A 21360-nucleotide genomic window follows, 5' to 3' on the forward strand; every position below is an offset into this window, starting at 1 on the left:
ACCACAGGGGGCCCTTGAGCAACATGGGGGTTAGGGGTGCCAACCCCCCATGCAGCTGAAAAGTCACGTGTCACTTTTGACTCCCCCAAAACTTCACAAATAGCCTTCCTGCTGACTAGGAGCCTTACCGATAACATAGTCAATTCACACATATTTTATGTGCTATGTCTATTATATAGTGTATTTTTACAAAAAAGTAAGCCAGAGAAAAGAAGATGTTATTAAAATTATAAGGAAGAGAAAATACATTTACAGTACGATACACATTTATTTTTTAAATCTACATGTAAGTGGACCTGTTGTTCAAGGGTCAACAGTACAAGCCACAGTAAGACCCGGGGAACAGAGGGTCAGACTGGTAACATTTGTGTCCTCTCACCACCTAGGAGCACTTGGCCTATATGATCTTTTAATCCCGACCACATGCTACAGCTGCTTCCTCAAGGAAGATGAGGTTGCCAAGGGGAGGGTCCACCATGCAGAACATGGTGAAGAGAAAGCCAAGAATGTGAACAGAGAGAAGGGCATCGAGAGAGCCACACTCATCCTCAGTCAGTAGTGGATGCAAGCTTACAAAACAAGACTGCTCTCGTTCCCTGAATGACCTATCCTATATAATAAAAGGGTAATATGCAAATTGACCCTAACAGTGTAACAACCGGGAACAACCGGTCACTATAATGCGCACTGACCACCAGGGGGCAGACACTCAATGCAGGAGCTGTCCCCTGGTAGTCAGTGCACTTCCACAGTGAGAGCACCGCTCAGTCAGAAGCTGGCTCATGGCTGGCCAGTGCAGCGGCGATGGTGGGAGCCTCTCTCGCCTCTGCAGCAGCGCTAAGGATGTCCAACTAACGGCTTAGGCTCGATCCCCTGGGCAGTGGGCCTAAGCTGGCAGGTGGTCATCCCTTAAGGGGTCCCAGACTGTGAGAGGGTGCAGGCCGGGCTGAGGGACACGCCCTCCCCCCGTAGGCACCCCCCCTCCAGTGCACAAATTTTCATGCACTGGGCCTCTAGTTTTATATAAATACCACAACCTAAATTCACATAGAAAATTCTCTCAAAGGTTAGCCTCTAAACAGTATTATGAGGAGAATTAACCCCTGAGCTTGCCAGTAGCACAAGGGCCCCAGGAAGAAATGTCAGAACTAATCTTTTGAGCAGGATTTGAGGTTTATACTACTCATTCAGAATTGCCTCTTTCTTTGTGTTCACATACACACACTCTTTTGTTGTGGTACGCTGCACGCCAACTTACAGTACGTAATTTATATATATGTCAGTTTTCAACCACCCACCTGACTGTGAGCCCCTTGAGGGCAGGGCTGTTTCTTATACATCCTTGTATCCCCAGCCCTCAGTGGACTGCCTAACATATAAGGGGCTCCAGAGAGACATCTAGAATGACATCTCGCCTGGCCTGTGTGACTCAGTGGTTGAGCGTTGACCTATGAACCAGGAGGTCATGGTTTGATTCCTGGTCAGGGCACATGCCCAAGTTGTGGACCCAATCTCCAGTGTGGGGCGTGCATGAGGTAACAGATCAATGATTCTCTCTCATCATTGATGTTTCTATCTCTCTCTCCCTCTCCCTTCCTCTCTGAAATCAATAAAAATATATTTAAAACAATAAAAATAACATAAAATAAAATGACATTCCAATGAAGGAGAGATAGTCTCAATACCCAACATGGTGTCCAATTATATTCTATAAAAATGCATCTTAATTCTTTATTGTTCTATGAAGTTGTCATTTCTGTTCATAAAGTAATCATTATGAGAGTTTTGTGTAAGATAGCTGAGGTCCATAGCTGCTAAAAAATCCAAGCAATTTACAGCTTGAAACATCGGAAGTGTAATGAGAATATCACTTTTAACATATAAGCTATTCATAGAGAACAATATGCCATATGGCAAAAGGATATTACCCAAGAGGCCTGCTGTTGCTTTTGTGAAAATGACAGATGGTTCTGTTTATCACAGGATTAACTTCATCAGAAAAACTTTACACCCACCCATTGAAAAATGTGATTACAGAAATTCACAGAAATCATACTCCTGGCAGCCACATCAGTTCTAGAAAAGTTTGTACTTGTACTTACTTGTTAAAAAGGTGATTGTCCACCTTTATCTTTGAATAGGCTTTGAAGTCATCTGGCATCAACATAACAGGGATTTGAACATGGCTCAGTTCATTGATCTAGAAAAACATAAAATAAATGCCACAGGTTACTACTATCTCGGTGGGAAGTGCGCGGAACTTTCAGCTCACCCACTGGATGGGAGGTGGGTCCTGCAGCAGATTAAGCGCGATAACAACTCCTGAACATCAAGAGCTGAGGAGCTCCTGGGTTGGGGAAGGCATTCACGTGCCAGAAGGCTGGTGCAGCCCAGTGCCGGGGGACAGAAGCGCCTGCACTCTGGACCCTTCTGGGCTTGCCCATGCACCGCTTCATCTGGGTTCTTTATAATGTGCTTCATGATAAACTGGTAAATGTAAGTAAACGTTCGCCATGAGCTGCTCTAGCAAACTGAACCTGAGGAGACAGTCTTGGGAACATCCAATTTATAGCCAGTCGGTAAGGAGCACAAGTGGCAACCTGCACTTGCATTGGCCTCTGAAAAGGGAGCAGTCTATGGGACGAGCCCTGAACCCGGGGGATCTGACGCTGTCTCCAGGTAGACAGCATCAGGATTAAGTTCACTGCTTCCTGGTGTTAGAAAAATTACATATAGAAGATAGACAGAGCTCTGGCCATTGTGGTTCAGTTGGTTGGAGCGTGTCCTGTACACCCCAAGGTCACAGGTTCATCCGGTCAGGGCACATACCCAGGTTGCAGGTTCGATGTCTGGTAGTGAGCGTGCAGGAGGCAACCGGTCAATGTATCTCTCTCACATCGATGTTTCTCTCTCTCTCTCTCCCCTTTGTCTTCCCTCCCTTTCTAAAATAAAAAAAAGGGCCGAAACCGGTTTGGCTCAGTGGATAGAGCGTCAGCCTGCGGACTGAGGGGTCCCGGGTTCGATTCCGGTCAAGGGCATGTACCTGGGTTGCGGGCACATCCCCAGTGGGGGATGTGCAGGAGGCAGCTGATCGATGTTTCTCTCTCATCAATGTTTCAAACTCTCTCTATCTCTCTCCCTTCCTCTCTGTGAAAAATCAATAAAATATATTTAAAAAAATAAAAATAAAATAAAATAAAATAAAAAAAGGATACATAGATAGTGTATGTGTATCCATCAAAACTATCTTTCAAAAAAAATAAAAGCAAAATAAAGCCTTTTCTTTACAAACAAAAACTGACAAGTTACCTACAACAGAATGTAAAGAAACTAGTAAGATTTAGAAACATATTATTTAGAGTCTAAGGATATATACTTCAGAAAAAAAGTGTGTGGAAGACGGAGATACAAAAAGAATAGTAAGCAAATAAATAAGGTAAATACGTGGATAAATATAAGTAAACATTGCCTATATGAAGCAGTAATGGTTATTTCACTGGGTTACAAAGGACAGATATAAGCACTGGAAAGCAACGCGTGGAAGCAGGAAGCGGGTGGTTGGAGTTGCAGTGCTCCTGTATTGTTCTGGAGGAGAGTTAAGATGTTAACTTTATTTTTTTATTTTTTTAAAAAATATATTTTATTGATTTTTCACAGAGAGGAAGGGAGAAGGATAGAGAGTCAGAAACATCGATGAGAGAGAAACATTGATCAGCTGCCTCCTGCACAGCCCCCACTGGGGATGTGCCCGCAACCAAGGTACATGCCCTTGACCGGAATCGAACCTGGGACCTTTCAGTCCGCAGGCCGACGCTCTATCCACTGAGCCAAACTGGTTACGGCAAGATGTTAACTTTAGACTAAGAATGAAGCTGGTGGGAATGCAGACTGGTGCAGACACTGTGGAGAACAGTATGAAGTTTCCTCAAAAAACTAATAATGGAACTGCCATTTGACCCAGTGATCCCACTTCTAGGAATATATCCCAAGAAGCCAGAAACACCAATCAGAAAGGATATATGCACCCCTATGTTCATAGCAGCACAATTCACCATAGTTAAGATTTGGAAACTGCCAAAGTGCCCATCAGCAGATGAGTGGATTAAAAAACTGTGGTACATCTACACAATGCAATACTACGCTGTGGTAAAAAAGAAGGAATTCTTGCCATTTGCAACATCATGGATAGAACTGGAGAGCATTATGCTAAGTGAAATAAGCCAGTCAGAGAAAGATAAATATCATATGACCTCACTCATTTATGGAATATAATGATCAACATAAACTGTTGATGAACAAAAACAGATCCAGAGACAGAAAAGCATCGATCAGACCGTCAAACCTCAGAGGGAAGGTAGGGGAGGGTGGGGGTAAAGGGGAGAGATCAACCAAAGGACTTGTATGCATGCATATAAGCCTAATCAATGGACACAGACACCAGGGGGGTGAGGGCATGAGTTGGAGGTGGGGGAGCGGACAAAGAGGGGATAGGACACATATGTAGTACCTTAATCAATAAAGAAAAACATTTTTTAAAAAAGAATGAAGGTAAAATTCTAAACATTAAAAGAATAGAAACAGAGTATATAACCTCTACGCTAGTGGAAAAAAACAAACAGTAAGAATACAAATAAAACTCATTTTAAAAAAAGAACACAAGAAGAAAAAATAAGCGCTGTAAAAGTAGGACAGATAGAAAGTAAATGAAACAAATCTGGATCGGTACAGAATCACAAGAGGCAAAAGTAGGCTAGAAGTTAAAATAAAGATGGTTAAAATGAAGTAAAAACAACTATAAACTACATGCAAGGGACAGAACTAAAACATAAGAACTCAAAAGATTAAATGTTAAGGAAGAAAAAATACATATTAAATAGTACTAAAACTATTGAAAGCTAGTTTACCTTTACTGATATTAGATAAACTAATAACTTTAAGATAAAAGCATTGCTAAGAATAAAGAAGGTCTGTAAATAATGATAAAATGTTCAATTAGCCAAAAAGATAAGATTCATATTTTATAAGTACCTAATTAGCCTGAAAGTACAGAGCAAAAACTGTTCAGACCTCTGGGAGAATGGACAATTCATCGTTAAAGAGAAAGATTTGAATATGCTTTGATAGTTCAAACAGACAACAAATTTAAATTGAACATTATTCATTCAGTATTTGCTACACACCTATTACTGCCAAGTGTTCAAGTTGCTTTGAATAGGTTGTTGAACAAAACACATTAACGCGCCTGTCCTCCTAGAACTTATATTATAGTGGGGAGAGTAAAAAAATAAAACAATAAAGTTAGTAAATTACAATGTGGGCAGTAATGATCTACTATGTTAGAAAGCTATGAAAAAAAGAGCAGGATAAAAGAGCTAGGACATGGCCATCAGTATGTGGGTGGGGATCACTGATACATTAAAAATAGGGTAGGTTAGGGTGGGCCAAGGTTTGAAAGAGACAAGGGAGTCAGCATTCCAGTGCAAAGGCCCTGGGGCAGGGATGTGCCTCCTATGCTTGGGAAGAGGGGACCAGCCTGGCTGTAGCAGATTACCTGTGGAATAGGAGGAACTGAGATCAGAGAAGTAAAGGGAAGCTGGGCCTATAGGACTCTGGAGATCACTGAAAGGACGCTGGCTTTTACTCTACGCAGATGCAGGGTTCTGGGTGGTAAGGTGATGATATCACTTAACAAACTTAGGGTTTCAGAAGATTACTGGGTGGGGGAAGGGTTTGGGGTGGGAGAAGCACAAGTGCAGAAGTAGCAAGACCAGTTATGAGTAACCATAACAATAGCCTATTTGACTAGGGTGACCACATATTTTGAAAGCAGAGCCAGCCTGATTTCCTGTGGTCCTGAATGTGTGTGTGAGAAAGACAGGAGCCAAGTCCTGCCCAGAGGCTTTGGACTGAGCAATCAGGAGGGAGCTGCCATCAACCCAGACGGGGGACTTCTCAGGCTTCATTTTTATGCTTTTGATTTTTAAATCATGTTAAAGAATTACCTGTTCTGAAAATTAAGTACTTTAATAATTTTTTTAAACTATGACGAAAAGAAAAAACATATGTGCAAGCCACCGCATTTTCTAAAAGAAATATTATGTTAATATTTTAATAAATATTACAGTAATTGTTTAATCAATAGAATACATATACTAATTAGAACATAATTATGTTCAACTGGGCTCTGCACAAATACTCAAACCTTATGATCAAACCACCCGCATTTCCTGATCCACTCTGACTTTCCCATTTTTACACATCTGCTGAGAATCCAACTTCCCAAAGATACCACATCACTGGAAGAAAAGCAGCACAATTTAAATTGAAATTGTGAACTCCCTCCAGCTAGTGGTTTGCATCTGTCCTACAGATATTGTGTATGCCCATGTTGCCCTTGAAATTTTAAAATATCCCGTGGCACGCCTCAGAATTTGCTGCAATGCCCTAGGGCACTTCCCACAGTTTGGGAAGCACAGAAATAAATAGCAGCAGATGCTTAAAACAGCAAATGACATAATCTAATTATGGAATAAAATGATCAGAATAATACCTTAAAATTCATTGTATTAGATTATAACCTATAGCCACTTTATAGTGACCCAAACAACCTTAATTACAACCACCAGTTAATCCTTACCTCATAAACACCGATCCATATCACCTTTTCATGCAAGTGGTTTTCTTGGGATAACTCTGTACCAGCTGCATTTGTATAAGGCCAACTCACAATTCTCCTATCAAATTAATGTGATAACTTAACCAGACATCACATTTAGCTTGTTCTGTATTAATTAAAATTTCCTTCAGTTTGCGGTGAGTAAAAATGTCTGAAAGTGCCACTTAACAAAACTCTAGACTAATTTAAAATCACATAATCTCTCCTATTTAGTTGACTCAAGTATCTTACAATATTAAATAACTAGAGGGCCAGTGCACGAAATCTGTACACTCAGGTGTGTGGGGGGAAACCCTCAGCCCAGCCTGCAACCTCTCACAGTCCGGAAGCCCTTGGGGGATGTCTGACTGATGCTGTAAGCCAGCAGCCGGACATCCTTAGTGCTGCCACAGAGGCAGGAGAGGCTCCCATGACTGCTGCTGAACTCGCCAGCCATGAGCCCGGCTTCTGGCTGAGCAGCATTCCCTGTGTGGGAGCACACTGACCACCAGGGGCCAGCTCCTACGTTGAGCATCTGCCCCTGGTGGTCAGTGCGTGTCACAGCGACTAGTTGTTCTGCTGTTCAGTCGACTTGCATATTAGTCTTTTATTTTATAGGATAGGATTATCAGAGTATATTTGTAAAGAAAACTAAATTTACATCTTTATATTAGCACTGGAATATCAAAGTTTAAAAAAAAGAGAGAATCAGAACTAAAGGCCAAGTCTTGTGACAATAAGAACAATCAGAATGAAGCTGATGCCAATCAATTTTTCAATATTTTGTGGAAATAAAAGTGTAAACAAAAACAATGGAAGTTTACAGGATGGCCAGGAAAATTAAGGAGTAATCAATTTCATATTGCTTTCACTAAATTATACAGAAAAAAAGTTGGAGAGAACATAAATGATTTCTTCTACCACATCTATGCTTCAAGTGATTACTGAGAAAGCAAAACCCAATTTGGAAGTAGAAAAAGAAATACTTTTTGCTTTATAGTTCCTGCTCTGAAAAATGTTTTGTGGAAAAAATTATGAAAAGCTTTCAGCCAAGATGGAATGTGTAATTTGAGCATTTCCCGTACCGATTCCTTGCATGAGTATAATGTGTGAGCGTCCATCCACTCTGGGTTGGGCAGGGCCCAAACACCAGTGCTCATCCCCATGGTGCTTTCGGTCGGGAAGGGCACATGCATTAACTGAAGAACTGCACAAATGTAACACTTCAACAATGACAAGCGTCCGGAGACAGGACTTCAGGCTATGAGCAGGCATGACAGGCGTGGACCAGGGTGGTGATAACTGAAGGAGGGGCTGGCTGGACTGGAGCAGAGGACAGGTGGAGAGGGATGCCAGGAAGTAGGGTTGCAGTGACAAGAGGGCACAGTTAACTGGAGAAATGACAGGTTAATGTGATAGGAGTGCAGACATCGAGAGGGCACGTGATGGGATGGGGCAGGACAGCACGCCTAGAAGGACTGTAAGAGGACGGTAGCATGGCAAAGGGCGGAGGCAGCCGAGATGGGGGAAGTAGGTCCCAGTGATACTGAGGTGGTAAAACACAGGCTGAGTGACAGCAAAGACTGTGATGCCATTTAGAGACAGAGTATTTTAAAAAGAGTTCAGTTTTGAACTTGTTAAATTTGATGTGCTCCAAGACATGGTAAGTGTTGATGTCAAGGAGGCAGGTGGACACATGGATCTGATGTTCTCAGTGGAAGCCTGGCCCAGAGATAAAAATATACACCTCTGTGTCTGAGACATTGTTCTTCCTCAGGAGTGAATGAGATAATCCCGAGAGTGGACAGAATGAGAGGACAGGAAGCCATCTTGAACATCAATGGTCAACAGCTCAAAGAAGAGGATGATCCTGCAAAGGAGAACGGGAAGAACTGAGGTGGCAGAGTCACCTCATGGACATGAAGGAGAGAGTAAGTCAAGGACAAGATGGAATGAACAGTGTTGAATGCTTCTTAGAAGTCAAATGGGATGAGGACTGGAAATGTCTGCTGGACTGAACAACATGGAGTCTTTGGTGACCTTGGTGTGAGGGGTGTGATGGAGCAGAGCAATGGAACCAGCCTGGAGTCAGTTGGTGAGAGGATGCGGACACTGAATCTGGTAGTTTTTAAGAAGTCTGGACGTGAAGGAGAGGGGAGAGGTGACGAAGATGAGGGATGGAGGAAGGGCCCTTCCTGAGAAGGTGGGAGGGGAGGGGATCCAAGCACACATGAAAGAAATGGCTCTGGGAGGCAAGCCCTCTATCAACAAGAGAGAACAGGACAGGAGTTGTATACAAGGGGCAGAACCTGGCTGAGGGGAGACAGTAGTTCCCAGCCACTGGCTCCAATTTTCTCTGGGAAGTAGGAGCCGTGGCCATGTGCTGGGAGTGGGAGGCAGGCTGGGGGTTCAGAGGCTTAGCGAGAACACAGAGAAAGTGACCACAGAATGTGGGAGAACAAGTTGGAAGAAATAGGGCTGGGCTTTGGGGCAGACTGAGTGGTCAGTTTGTAGGAAGCCAATGGAACTCATGGAATGACATTCCAACAGGGTCGGCCTCAGGGTGCAGGTGCAGGTGCAGAGGTGAGGGCGGTTGGTCAGGTATGAGGTCTTTGCTGGTTGAATGTGCCAGAAAGAGGACACAAAATGTGCCATAAAGAGCAATGGAATGAATTCCAGGATAACCAGTTAGAAATGGAAAGTCAATATAAAGCACTATCCCTGACTATAGAGAGTTTTCCCTTGATGGGGCAGCGCATACACAGGGAGATACAAAGCAGCAGAGAAGAAATGCTGGTGCCCAGACAGTAAGGGCCGCAGGAGCCCAGCAAGGAGCCACTGCAGCGGGGCTGGGCCAGGGCCTCAGGAGGCTGCAGCTGCTGTGACTTTTGACAGATGAAGAGATGTGACCCGTGTTTCATAAAAACGTTTGGAAAATGCACACATTCAGTTATTTCTGCAAGTCCCACAGTCACAAATCAGAGTGTCCCAGAAAGTAGAGAATGTTTGGCCCTCGTTACTAGAGGAGAAAAGAGATAAGAATCAAAGATTATTACACTTACACTTTGGTTTATGGAAAATCATAAAATGATGCAATTAAGAGAATCTTAGAGATTCTATTGTCTACTCTCTCATTTTGCAGATTACAATGCATCCTGGTATATCATGCTGTTGTCAAGCAGTAGCTTGGCACTAAATTATACTAGTATCAGCTACTTCCTGGGCATTTTACCTTTCTTCTGGATTGTCTTTCATTCACGATTGCTTCACATTTCCTTTGGGTTTCTCCTTTCCCCCCAAAATTCTCCCCCCAAACCTCTGGTCAGGTGAGTAGCTAGACTTAATGACCCTATGAAAGAATACTTCACCAACTAGAGGATTTACCACTTAAAAAGAGCCTTTATTTAGTAAACAATATTTTCAGTAGTGTACCCCTGAGTCCCTATATTTTTTTCTATAAATAAGTTTTATTTTTTGTATTCAAGACTAACCAGTCATTTAACAGTTTTAGCAAAATGCTTTAATTATAGCACTGCCCAATAACTGAAAGGCCATTTAACTTCCTGGGTAACTCTCTCCTGTAGCCTACTACTTAGACATCGCACACGCTGAAATCCTTGTCTGTAGTTCACATTCATTAGTGATACAGGCAATGACAATGACCTATAATCTTGAATACAGTTGAGTTAATCCTATTTGTTAATTTCTATATTCCACATAGAGCTATGGGTTGTGAACTTTCAAATTTCAGGGCAAATTTCTTGGGTTTCAAAGTCTTCAGTTTAAGAAAATTTTAATTTATTAGTCTGTCTACCTAGCACAATCATTCTATGTGGCCCACCTCAAAACTGGCGGCTAAACTAATAATGCTTTATCATCATATTAACAAAGCATTTACACTTTTATTTCCTTATAGATGCTTACATAGACAATACATAAATAATTATATTTATATATGCTATATAATATTCATAAGAAAAAATAATTTGTGTTAACCATTACTATTTTGAGGGGGAAAATAAAACATACTCACCCCATAGAAATAAAGCATGTATTATGAAATGCAACTAGTTTTTAATTTACGAAGGTGAAAATGCTTTTGGAGATTATTAAACTTTTATTAGGTTAGTTAATAAACTAAAAGCACTAGGTTCTATTATTAAGGCCACATTTAAGCTTCGTTCAGGTGACAAATATTTAATAAACTCTCACAACAGAAGTGCGATACCGCTTTACACTTATGAAGTACGAGTTGTCAAACCACTTTGGCAAATATTTTTTTCATTTTCTATTTGTACTGACAGTTGTATTCCCAGTCCTAGAGAGCTCATGACCATAAAAGTACATTTTAAATACCCCCATGTGGAGAGGCTGTGGGCTGGGTCGCTAGTGCCCTGGGAAGGGTCTCTTATTTCTGTCATATGGCACTAGTCACCCCCAAAACAGACAGGTGTGAACCAGCTGTGCCTTTCTGCTTCGTCACTGGGTGTTAATGTGGGAGCACAGTGGCCCCACATAAGACATAAAAAAAGAAGCTTTGTTGTCAACATCAATAGACCCAATGGCCAAGGGGGGCTGGGAGGGTGACTGGAAGGTTTATTGTAAATTGCCCAAATGTTCCTGGTTGTATTATAATTCACGAGTTGGGGGGAAAGGGAAAGAGGGAGAGTGTAGGTGGAGGGGAAAATATTAGTTGACCCTGTGGGTGGTGAAGGGAGAAGGATGGGGAGAGCCATTGAGATCTGGGTGCAGCTTGGCCTACACTCACATTAATACTTGCCACTAGTCTTACTGCAATACTTGGTGAGCACCTGCTAAGCACACTCTGAACACTTTGGACACAGTATCTGATCGGATCTTTATAAGCAAAGGGGAGTAGGGACTATCATCCCCATTTTCCAGATAAGGAAATCGAGGCTTGGTGAGATTAGGTGAACTAATCCAGGCTAAGTCTTCCTCAGTCAGGCAACTCACTTGAGTTTCCTTACATATAAAATTCAGGGGGCGGGACTGGCTGACCAAAGATCATTTGGAGCTGCTGAAAGCCTGTGAGGTAAGAAGCACAGCAACTTCATAAGACATACACCTGAAATATAAGGACCCGTTGCATTTAAAAACCTCTACAGGATTCCTACTTTAAAAGAGGAATAATTAATTATATGCTTAGGATAAATGATTAAAAACATGTTTAACGGAATATGCACCATGACCTACTGCCATTATCTCAGCGGTGAAGACCTTATCCCTGGAAAGTTGTCACTTCTCTGACATTCCTTGTCATTTCAAAACAGGGAAAATAAATATTCCCCAAAGGTCCATTAAATCTTAATGAATCGCAAACAGAATGCTTGAAGGATACAAAGTCAATTTCCAGACAATTATTTATTAAAGCAAATTGTCTGAGTTTTCCTTTATGAAAATTATGATTCACACACAGCACAGTAAAATTTATGTGGACTTTTCCTTTTAAAATGTTAAATGGCCCAACTCAGAAAATGTGTCTTGGTTTCTCTCTTCAGCAAAACATTCAAATTCCTATCCCACTCAAGTTATGTCCAACACTGTAAAACGTAGGTGGTGTGTGTGTGTGTGTGTGTGTGTGTGTGTGTGTGTATGTTCTTCTAGATCTGCTGATTGGAATGAGTGTCATTCCTGCAGATGTAACACTGAATTCACACTGGCAAGAAAACAAAGTTTGCAATTAAGCTGCAAAAAAAGGGTATAATAAATAGCTACTGGACAAGGAATAAATAAGTGAGAGCCAGCTGGTAATGGTTCTGAAATTAAGACATACAGAGGTATACCCACAAAGCCATTTCACACTGAGGCATTTAAAAAATAAATTCACTAATGTATATAATTTTAAGTCAAGAATATGTTCATAAATTGTGAGACATTATTAATGGTGCTTGATTAATTCAGATATATTCACCCTAACTACCACAGTTCCAGACTAACACATAATTAGTAACTGGTTTTCATTCAGCCAAGCATACACAAAAAGGAGCAAAAAAAAAAAATGCTTAAAAAAAACAACAGGGAAAAAGAAAACTCTCAAATGTAGTAGTCAGAGACAGTTAATCTAATTAGAATAGACAACTCCCTACAAATCATGGCATACTGAGAAGAAATAGGAGGCATCCAGCAGGGTGTGCTGCTGGGTAGAAAGGCTGAATGAGAGCGGGCGGAGGAACTGGTTTCCTGGCAGCTGGTCCCTCTGAGGTGTGGGCAGAACAGGAGATGGCAAGAGTGGGAATTATCTTAAAAGGCCCACTTACCCCTCCTCAATATCTCAAGCAGCAGGTTGAAGAGGGCTTATTTTAGCTCCCAAACAGCATTCCTACCACTTAAATATGAGTGTACATTTTAAAACACAATTCAATAAAAAAAAAAGTAGGAGGATTATGGAGTTATAAATCCAGGCAAGATTAACACAAAGGATTCAAGACCTTTGGAGGGGAAGGGGGGTTGTAATGCATAACTCGACATGTCTACTATTTGGGGCACTACTTTAACTTTAATTAATTTCTTAGGGAAAACAAATAATAAATGCCATATCAGATTCCCCAGACTTTACAAGTTTTTCAATCGCTTCTGGCTTCCATGAAAGGATCCTGACTTTAAGCGATTAAAAAAAAAAAGTGATATAAATTCACCATTAATGTTAAAGATATCTTTTCCCCCTCCATATCCTTTCATCATATCAGCATCTGAAAATAGCGCTTATTAGAATCATCCTAAAAAGCAAAATTCCCTTGTGGATTCCATGGTTGATAAGCATAGAAGGATTCCTCCCACCAAACCATTTACTTTGAACATTTCTGCTCTAGTTCGTTGGATTTAGGAAGTGAATGAGTAGAAAACTAAAAGTACTACTAGACCTGAGAGCTGAGGGCATTCCAGAGCTACTGGGACGTATCAGCTGGAAGCCCTGGCACCGTCTGCCCCTGAGGCACAAACAGCAGGGGCCATCTGAATGTGAATTAAACTTTCCCTGATTCTCCCCAGAGGTATACAATGACCTCAGGTGCACTTCTAAGAAAATATTTTCCATGGTGTGACTGAGACAAGTCAAGCTTGTACATGTCCTTCCCCAGGGTTCTCTCCAGATACATGTACACTATTTCAAGAGGGGGTGGGGAGTGGGAGCAGGGAAACAGACATAATAATTTTAAGAAACTTTAACAAATTAGTTAGACTGCTGGTGTACACAGAATTGTCCAAATTGGGTGCAATACCTATAACCACCCCTTCCAAATGCCTGGGAGCAGACTTCTACAAAATTCTTGCAATACCATTGCTTGTAAAATGGGGATAGCACCGCTGATTTATATACCAAAGTTCATACTTTATGTGGCTATAGTAACCACAATGTCCTTAGAACAAAGAATATCATAAAGGCAACATTTTCTCTTTTTTCTACTAATTTCCTTAGCAAATTTAAAGCAGTGGGGAAGATTATCTAAAATTTTTAATCTGATTTCTACCATGTATTTGGTAACTATTTGCAATTTCTTATTCTATATTTTTTTTAAAATTAGCTTGATCATAAGCTCTCATTTAGAAATGTATAGTAGTGTGCCAAATATAGGTTGAAATAAATTTTAAAAATTCAAGTCTCACTCACTATGACTCAAGCGTGTGCAGCCCGCACTTGGAATGGTGTGGCTCTCATTACAACTTACCAGTAGACTGCTAATTGAGTAGCAATTTAGAAGTTCTGAGGTTTCAGAGGGGCAGGCAGAGCAAATTAGAGTCAATTATAGAGGTAGGAGAAACAGGCAGCTGAAAATGTTTGTGAAATGTATTTTTATTTGTCTTTAGGCAGGAGGCTCAATTTTCTACAGCTGCTCCAACACAATTCATTTTCTAAGACCATTTTTAAAAGAGTTAATGTCTTTGCATTTGCAGATAAGACAAAATCAAAGATGCAAGTTTATTTTAATTAAAGCCTTCTTTTGAAATGTGAGCTACCTTCAAATGCCTAGAAAAACAATGCTTTATTTCAGTGAGCCAAATGAAACTGTTCTGATAGCAAAGCAGAGCTGTGAATCAATCCGGCACAGAGGCCTGTCATGCCAGCATCTACGAAACTAAAAAGCCCGAATTATTACACTTAAGGGGATTTTTCTGTTGAACAAGGATCATTAAGTCAATCTTTTGATTAATGGCTACTTGACTAAAATTAAAATGTCATCAGAAATATTTAAACTCTTGCTAAGAATCTCTAATTTATGACACACACACACCCTACCATAGACCATCTGTCAACGTGGTATCTGCACGCTCAATCAGACTTGTGGTGGGTGTTCCTTACTGGCTGGCCCTCTGCCAACCTCATCCGAAAGAATGAAGTCATGTTAACATTTTACCTTTCATGAACCAAAGCATCTGATATTAAACTTGAAATGCGGCCAACAATTTACAGGCTCTAACAGAGGTAATACAGGCTCTTAAAAATTCAAGAAAAACTTTGCCAATGAAAACAAGATCTTACAATGTGAGTATGGTCCACGCAGAAGGCCGCCAGGCTTGGAGTCAGGAGACAAACGTGGTCCTGACACTTCATCACCTGCATCACCTTGAACACATTGCTCAGCTCTCTTGATCTTGCTTCTTCGAATGAGTTCGAGAAGACAAGAGATTGCAAGTGATGTACTGTTTGGCCCAGACAGTGATTTAGAAAATGCTTGAATTAATTACCAAATTTTTTCAGCCTTGAGAAAATTTACATACAGATTGGGATTTCTGGCTTCTTTGAAAAGCAGGACGATCTGGCATCTAGCCTGGAACCACTCATCTGGCGCGGAGCAGCAGCGGGAATGCACCCTCTAGTTGGGCACAGGTCCCACCACTCCTAGAACCTTTGGCCTGGATGACTTGCCTCATCCCAGGGTTTCAGCCACCACCGGGCTCCAGGGCCTGGCACATGGGAGGCGGTCTCACAGATACCAATGAATTGCAAAACAACTTTCCACAGAGTTCTCTACATTTTAGAAGAAATAAATGACCTCATGAAGTGCTTTGTTTAAATGGGTGTAGGGCTTGCACAAAAATAGGGTAAGAAGTCACAGCTCCCCAATATTATAATCAAGGACATTGCATGATCTTGGTCCTTTGTTGACATCAACATATAGACATGCCAGGGATGCTGAACTGAGATGGTATGCCTGCAGCTGCCTGTCACCAGGTCTTCAGCCTGTCTCCAGAGGGGTACTGAGGCTGGCACACAGGAAAGTCAAGAGAAGAGAGACAAGAGCCATGGTGGAGATGACATCATTTGAGCCTCTGAACCCACTGGATCCTGAGGCCAGCCTAACCCTGCCATCCTTCCCAGATACACAAACCAATAAACCCTTTAAGCCAGCGGTTCTCAACCTGGGGGTCGAACGACCCTTTCACAGGGGTCGCCTAAGACCATCGGAAAACACATATATAATTACATATTGTTTTTGTGATTAATCACTATGCTTTAATTATGTTCAATTTGTAACAATGAAATTGGGTGTCACCACAACATGAGGAACTGTATTAAAGGGTCGTGGCATTAGGCAGGTTGAGAACCACTGCTTTAAGCTAATGGAAGTTAGGTTTCTGACACTTGCAATGGGAGATATCCAAATATAACACTCAACTACTTAGTGGGGGTTGAAAGAATACGAACTTTATTCACCTGCAGGGAGGGGGACAGGAATGCTAACAATGACACACACTCCAAGAAACGGATCTTGAGAGTTTCAAATGAGCATAGTTTACTTTTTATATTCAGATATCTACCATGCCAAAGGAATTTAAGACTTCCTGATGTCTTTCTGTACATTCATCCAGTGACAAGGACACCCTAAAAGTACAGTGCCCCAAGTGGACTATGAAAGAGAAGCTCCCAGAAGGCACTGGGAAGGTGTCAGGCTGATAGCAATTCTCACACACCCTCTGGCTCCAGAGAAGACGAGGTAGAGCTGGCATGTAAAGCAGCTGTCTCACTGACACACCCAGACGGGGACCACATCTGCTGAAAAGGCAAGGAGGGACAGCCGTGCGTTTAGAAGCCTACTCATTCACACGTGGTCGACAAAACCTACAACATGATGGAGAAGGGAATGGGTACATACAGTTCAGCATTTAAAAAATAAAACAGGTTTCTTCAGCAAACATCAAAGTTGAGACCTATGTTAGGATTCCAGAAGGGAAGCGCTGAATTCCTGCTGTGGTTAGGGTTGGACTTTTGTTTTTCCTTCCAGGAACAGGGCAGAGGGGCAGCTTGTTTAACTGCAGAAGAGAGAGCAATAAGAGGAAGGTTACCGCTAAGCAGCCTATGCAGTTTTCCTGGTACCTGTTTTAGGTGGTGAGTGGGCCACGCATTTTTATCTCCTTCCCTTCCAGAAACTCTGCTACAATGACAGTAAAGGGAGATAGAGATGGAAGAAGGCAACATGGCAAAGAAAATTGGTGAGCAGACAACAGAAGAGGAGACATTTCAAAGAATTTTTAAAAGATAAAAAATAGATTGTTAACGGATGTGAGGTGAGAAAGCTGCCACCTAAACGCCCGTGGCCACTTTGCTCTCACGGATGCAGAACAAGCACCTGGAGTTCAGGAAGCCGAAAGCATGTGGCCTATCGCCAACCGCTGCACCCGCGGCAGGCAGGGAGCTGACTCTTCACAGGGCGGAACCCAAAGGCTTCCGAGCTGGGAACAGCAGGCACAGAGCAGGGCTGGGCTGGGCCACGGGAGGGGCGGACGGCTCTGCTCTCACCTCGGCCCCTCGGCACCCGCCCTCTGCTCTGCTGCAGGCTCTCCTGTGGCCACTTCCTGAGGGGACACAGGCAGATTCCTCTCGGGAGAAAAGGCCCTAGAAACACTCCACAGCGGGCAACACTAGAGAAGCTGTCCGCTCCCCAGCCACCCTCACGTAGAAGCCCACTGGGTCAACGAGCATCACCTCTCTGTGTCCCCGGAACTTGCAAACTGTATTAAATGGAATGGATGGCAATGAGCGGCTAGGCACGTGAGGGAAGCCCCTAATACAAAGGAGAGGAACTGAAACAAATCTATCGGGGTTTTTTTCTGTGATATTTCATATCACACAATACTAAGCTACCAAAGTCAATACTTCACCAAGTACTAAAAATCCTTGAGACATAGTAAGGTCAATATTGACTACTATTTTAACCAGAAGCTGTGTATTATTTAACTTAGAGGAGGAATAAAAGGAGAAACAAAAAGGAGTAGGAGAGCTATAGCATCGCCTGTCACTGCAGGAAATGTACAGGTCATACCAACAATGGACATTCACAACAGTGTAAGCATATTACCTAGAAGTATAGGGTAAATACCAGGCAAAATGACTATATTTGTGTGCTAATATGGAAAGTTCTCCAAGAAATAGTATAAAGTGTTAAATATGCTCCCATTTATGTTTTAGAGAAAAATTGTACCTTCATATACTTGTGTATGAAACTTGCATAGAGTACGTAAAAGCTGGAGGACTAGGTTTGCCAGTCTGGGGTGGGTGTGAAGTTCCTCACGTTATTTCCGTAATAATAATAGAGAGAAAAATTAAAGCATTCATGAAGCAATGAACTCGGGAGACATCCCATAACTCTAAAGCAATGGTCCCCAACATGGGTACATGCTCTCCAGCAAGGAGATAGGAGAATTTCTATTTCTATTTAGTTTATATGTAAGAACGTTAACCATTGCACAATTTATTATACAGCTTCACATACAGCCGCATCAGTCCATATGTCAAAGCCGTGAGCTAGGTATTGTAAGGGAGGTAACCCGAAGAAACTGCAGGAATTCCACAACCTGGAGGGGTTGGCAGTTAACCAACCATGGACAAACACCATGCCTTTGTCCATGTCCAGTGTATCGCAATGGATTGCAGCTTACATGTGCCCAACTGAGTGGATTTACAGAACATACCATCTGGTTTTAACATCTGGTCTTAATTAACCCTCACAAAACAGACACGTGTTTCAAAGGATGCCTGAAAGAAACCACTGAATGAAGCTAATGCTAAAAACACAAGCACGTTAACAAGAATACAGCCGAGCTAACAGAGAGCTGGGCTCCTGGTGTGTTCTCTCTGCTGACCATATTTTGAGGTTAAAGCATTGATGATTTAATAAAAAAATGACAAGAACAGTTCAAAAACAACTGAAGTTATTGAGATTATTTGAAATGTGGGCTCCTGTCCATATTGGTTAACTGATATAAATGCATTTCCCTACGTGTGTGCTGTGCCTTGAGATATTGGTAGATGACAGTATGGAGCTATCAAAGTGGGCCAGTCACTTAAAAACTAAGCACTCCCCTGGCTGGTGTGGCTCAGTGGTTGAGTATCAACCCAGGAAACAAGAAGTCATGGGTTCGATTCCAGACCAGGGCACATGGCCGGGTTGCATGCTCGATCCCCAGTAGGGGGCGTGCAGGAGGCAGCCAATCAATGATGTTTCTCTCAACAATGCTTCTATCTCTCCTCCTTCCTCTCTCTCTCTCTAAAAAGTAAATAAAAACACATTTACAAAACAAAACAAAACAGAACTTTTAAGCACTCAACTGGAACACAAACATCTATAATTTTTTCAATGATGTTTTAACATCACATAATACTAAACTACAAAACTTAACACACTATGAAATTTTACTAATTGAATGAATAGTGTACAGAAACATCTTTCCAGGTTCCTTTAAAAGCAAAAGACTAAAAATCACATACCACTCATTATTCCTACCAAGGCAAAAATGCCAAACGTATATGAAAACCATTATGGCACCAAATTCAACAAATTCCTTTGTCAGCAAATACTACTGGCAGATACATAAAAAATACTGTTCAATATTTGAGGACTCAAGGTTTAGAAGACACTGCACAGCCTCTGAAATTTGCTTTATAGTTGCATCTAAGTGACAACATTTTTCCCCTGGGTGGGAGTTGTGCAGAAAAGGGGAATGGAATTAAATACAAACTTCCATTTACAAAATAAGTCATGTACAGCATAGACTATAAATAAGTCAATAATATCATAACTATGTACAGTGGTTATTAGACTTATGTGGTGATGTATTTATAAGGTAGGCAAATGTTGAATCACTATGTTGAAACTAATATAATGTTGTATGCTGTCTGTCTGATGCTGTTGTAATAACCTGGTTATTATCTAACAGGAAAGGAGGAAAGGGAAGACCAGACAGATACTTGCCCAGTAAGGTCTGAGTCACCTGGGAAGGTGCTTGCTCGTCAATCACACGTAAAAGTGAGTCAGTGGCCAGAATAGGTGTGGGCCCTGCAAGCATGTGAAATCTGATACATAAACTTCTAAGCAAAGGAGCCACGCTCTCTCGGCTCCAGAGCCCAGGCTCCCATGGCCTCTGTGACAGGGGCACGCTCCCCTGCACCCACGTGGCTCATGGCCTTAGGGGCCCCACACAGGGACTAAAGGACTTTAATCAGCCTGGATGCTGAACTACACCCGGCTGCAACATGGAAGGGAAGCTCTGGACACTGACCGTGCTGTGGGCTGAACCCATAGCTGTCCCCTTTCCAGGTCTGGCTTAAGAGGCAGGGGACTTTGGAACCCGAGGAATGTAACTTCATGCCAATACAGCCCATCCTCCGCGGGGGCTTCTGAAAATTCTTATTTCAGTGGCATCCCAACTCGTGTCGGGAAATCTGGCCCACTAATTCCTCCTGCAACATGTCAACAACAATGAAAAATAATTTTAAAAAAACACACACCAAAACAAAAGAACTGCCGTATCTACTCTGTATGGTTGAGAGGAAAGCAGAGTGAGCAATATAATGAACAACATAAAGTGATGAACAAAAACAGATCCAGAGACAGAGAAGCATCGATCAGACCGTCAAACCTCAGAGGGAAAGGAGGGGAGGGTGGGGGTAAGAGGGAGAGATCAACCAAAGGACTTGTATGCATGCATATAAGCCTAACCAATGGACACAGACACCAGGGGGGTGATGGCATGAGTGGGGCAGTGGGCAATGGGGGATAAGGACAATGTAATGCCTTAATCAATAAAGAAAAAAATTTATATAAAAAAAGTAGTGAAATTTGAAAGACGAGTCATGCGCGTTTCCGTTGCAAAAGGACAGAGCTCCAAATCTGTGACCCTCTGCCGGGCTCAGAGGGGCCTGCCAGTAGTGTGCTCTTCCGCAGCAAGGAAATAAACACACCAAGTTTCCTTTCAAAGTAAAGGGAAGACTCAGCATCAACTAAGAAAGTAACTGCTTTTCAAGAGAAACTAAAGCTTTGAAAAGAGAGAATTCTAAAAACAGATGTTTGGACATGCTTCCACTATTTTGTGATCTTGTGGCCAAAAACAATGTAACCGCGTCACCTATGAAAAGGCAAAAACTTGGAAACAGAATATTCTAGCTTATTAGAAATCTTGCAGAGTTTTAAGCCTGTCTGTTAATGGGCTTTGAAACCCATTTGTTCATGCCCTATAAACAATAATACCTTCCAATAACTTCAGTTGTTTTCAGGAAAAATGAAATTTAACAGTTGGAAGTCAACTAGAAGCTTTGTCAAGTGAACTAAAACTCTCAGGATGGGCTGAGACAAGGAAGGAGCAAGATAGTTGGCCAGTGATACAGTTCTTCCATTTGTATTTATAAATCTTTGTGTGTGTTTTCCAGCAACAAAAGCGATTAAAAGCAAGAATCAAAATATACAGAACCT

General features: G+C 41.9%; 1 protein-coding gene across 2 annotated transcripts in view; it reads right to left on the reverse strand.

Annotated features, from left to right (window-relative positions):
• The window catches only part of PIP4K2A (phosphatidylinositol-5-phosphate 4-kinase type 2 alpha), a 177044-nt gene that overhangs the window by 78411 nt on the left and 77273 nt on the right, over window positions 1-21360 (reverse strand). For both annotated transcript variants that reach the window (XM_081104006.1, XM_081104007.1), the window contains exon 2: window positions 2103-2200. In XM_081104006.1, coding sequence (XP_080960132.1) covers window positions 2103-2200 — 98 coding nt within the window. The remainder of the gene's footprint in view (window positions 1-2102; window positions 2201-21360) is intronic.

Source organism: Myotis nattereri, assembly GCF_964212035.1.
Source record: "Myotis nattereri genome assembly, chromosome: 1".
In the NCBI taxonomy this organism is placed as follows: domain Eukaryota; kingdom Metazoa; phylum Chordata; class Mammalia; order Chiroptera; family Vespertilionidae; genus Myotis; species Myotis nattereri.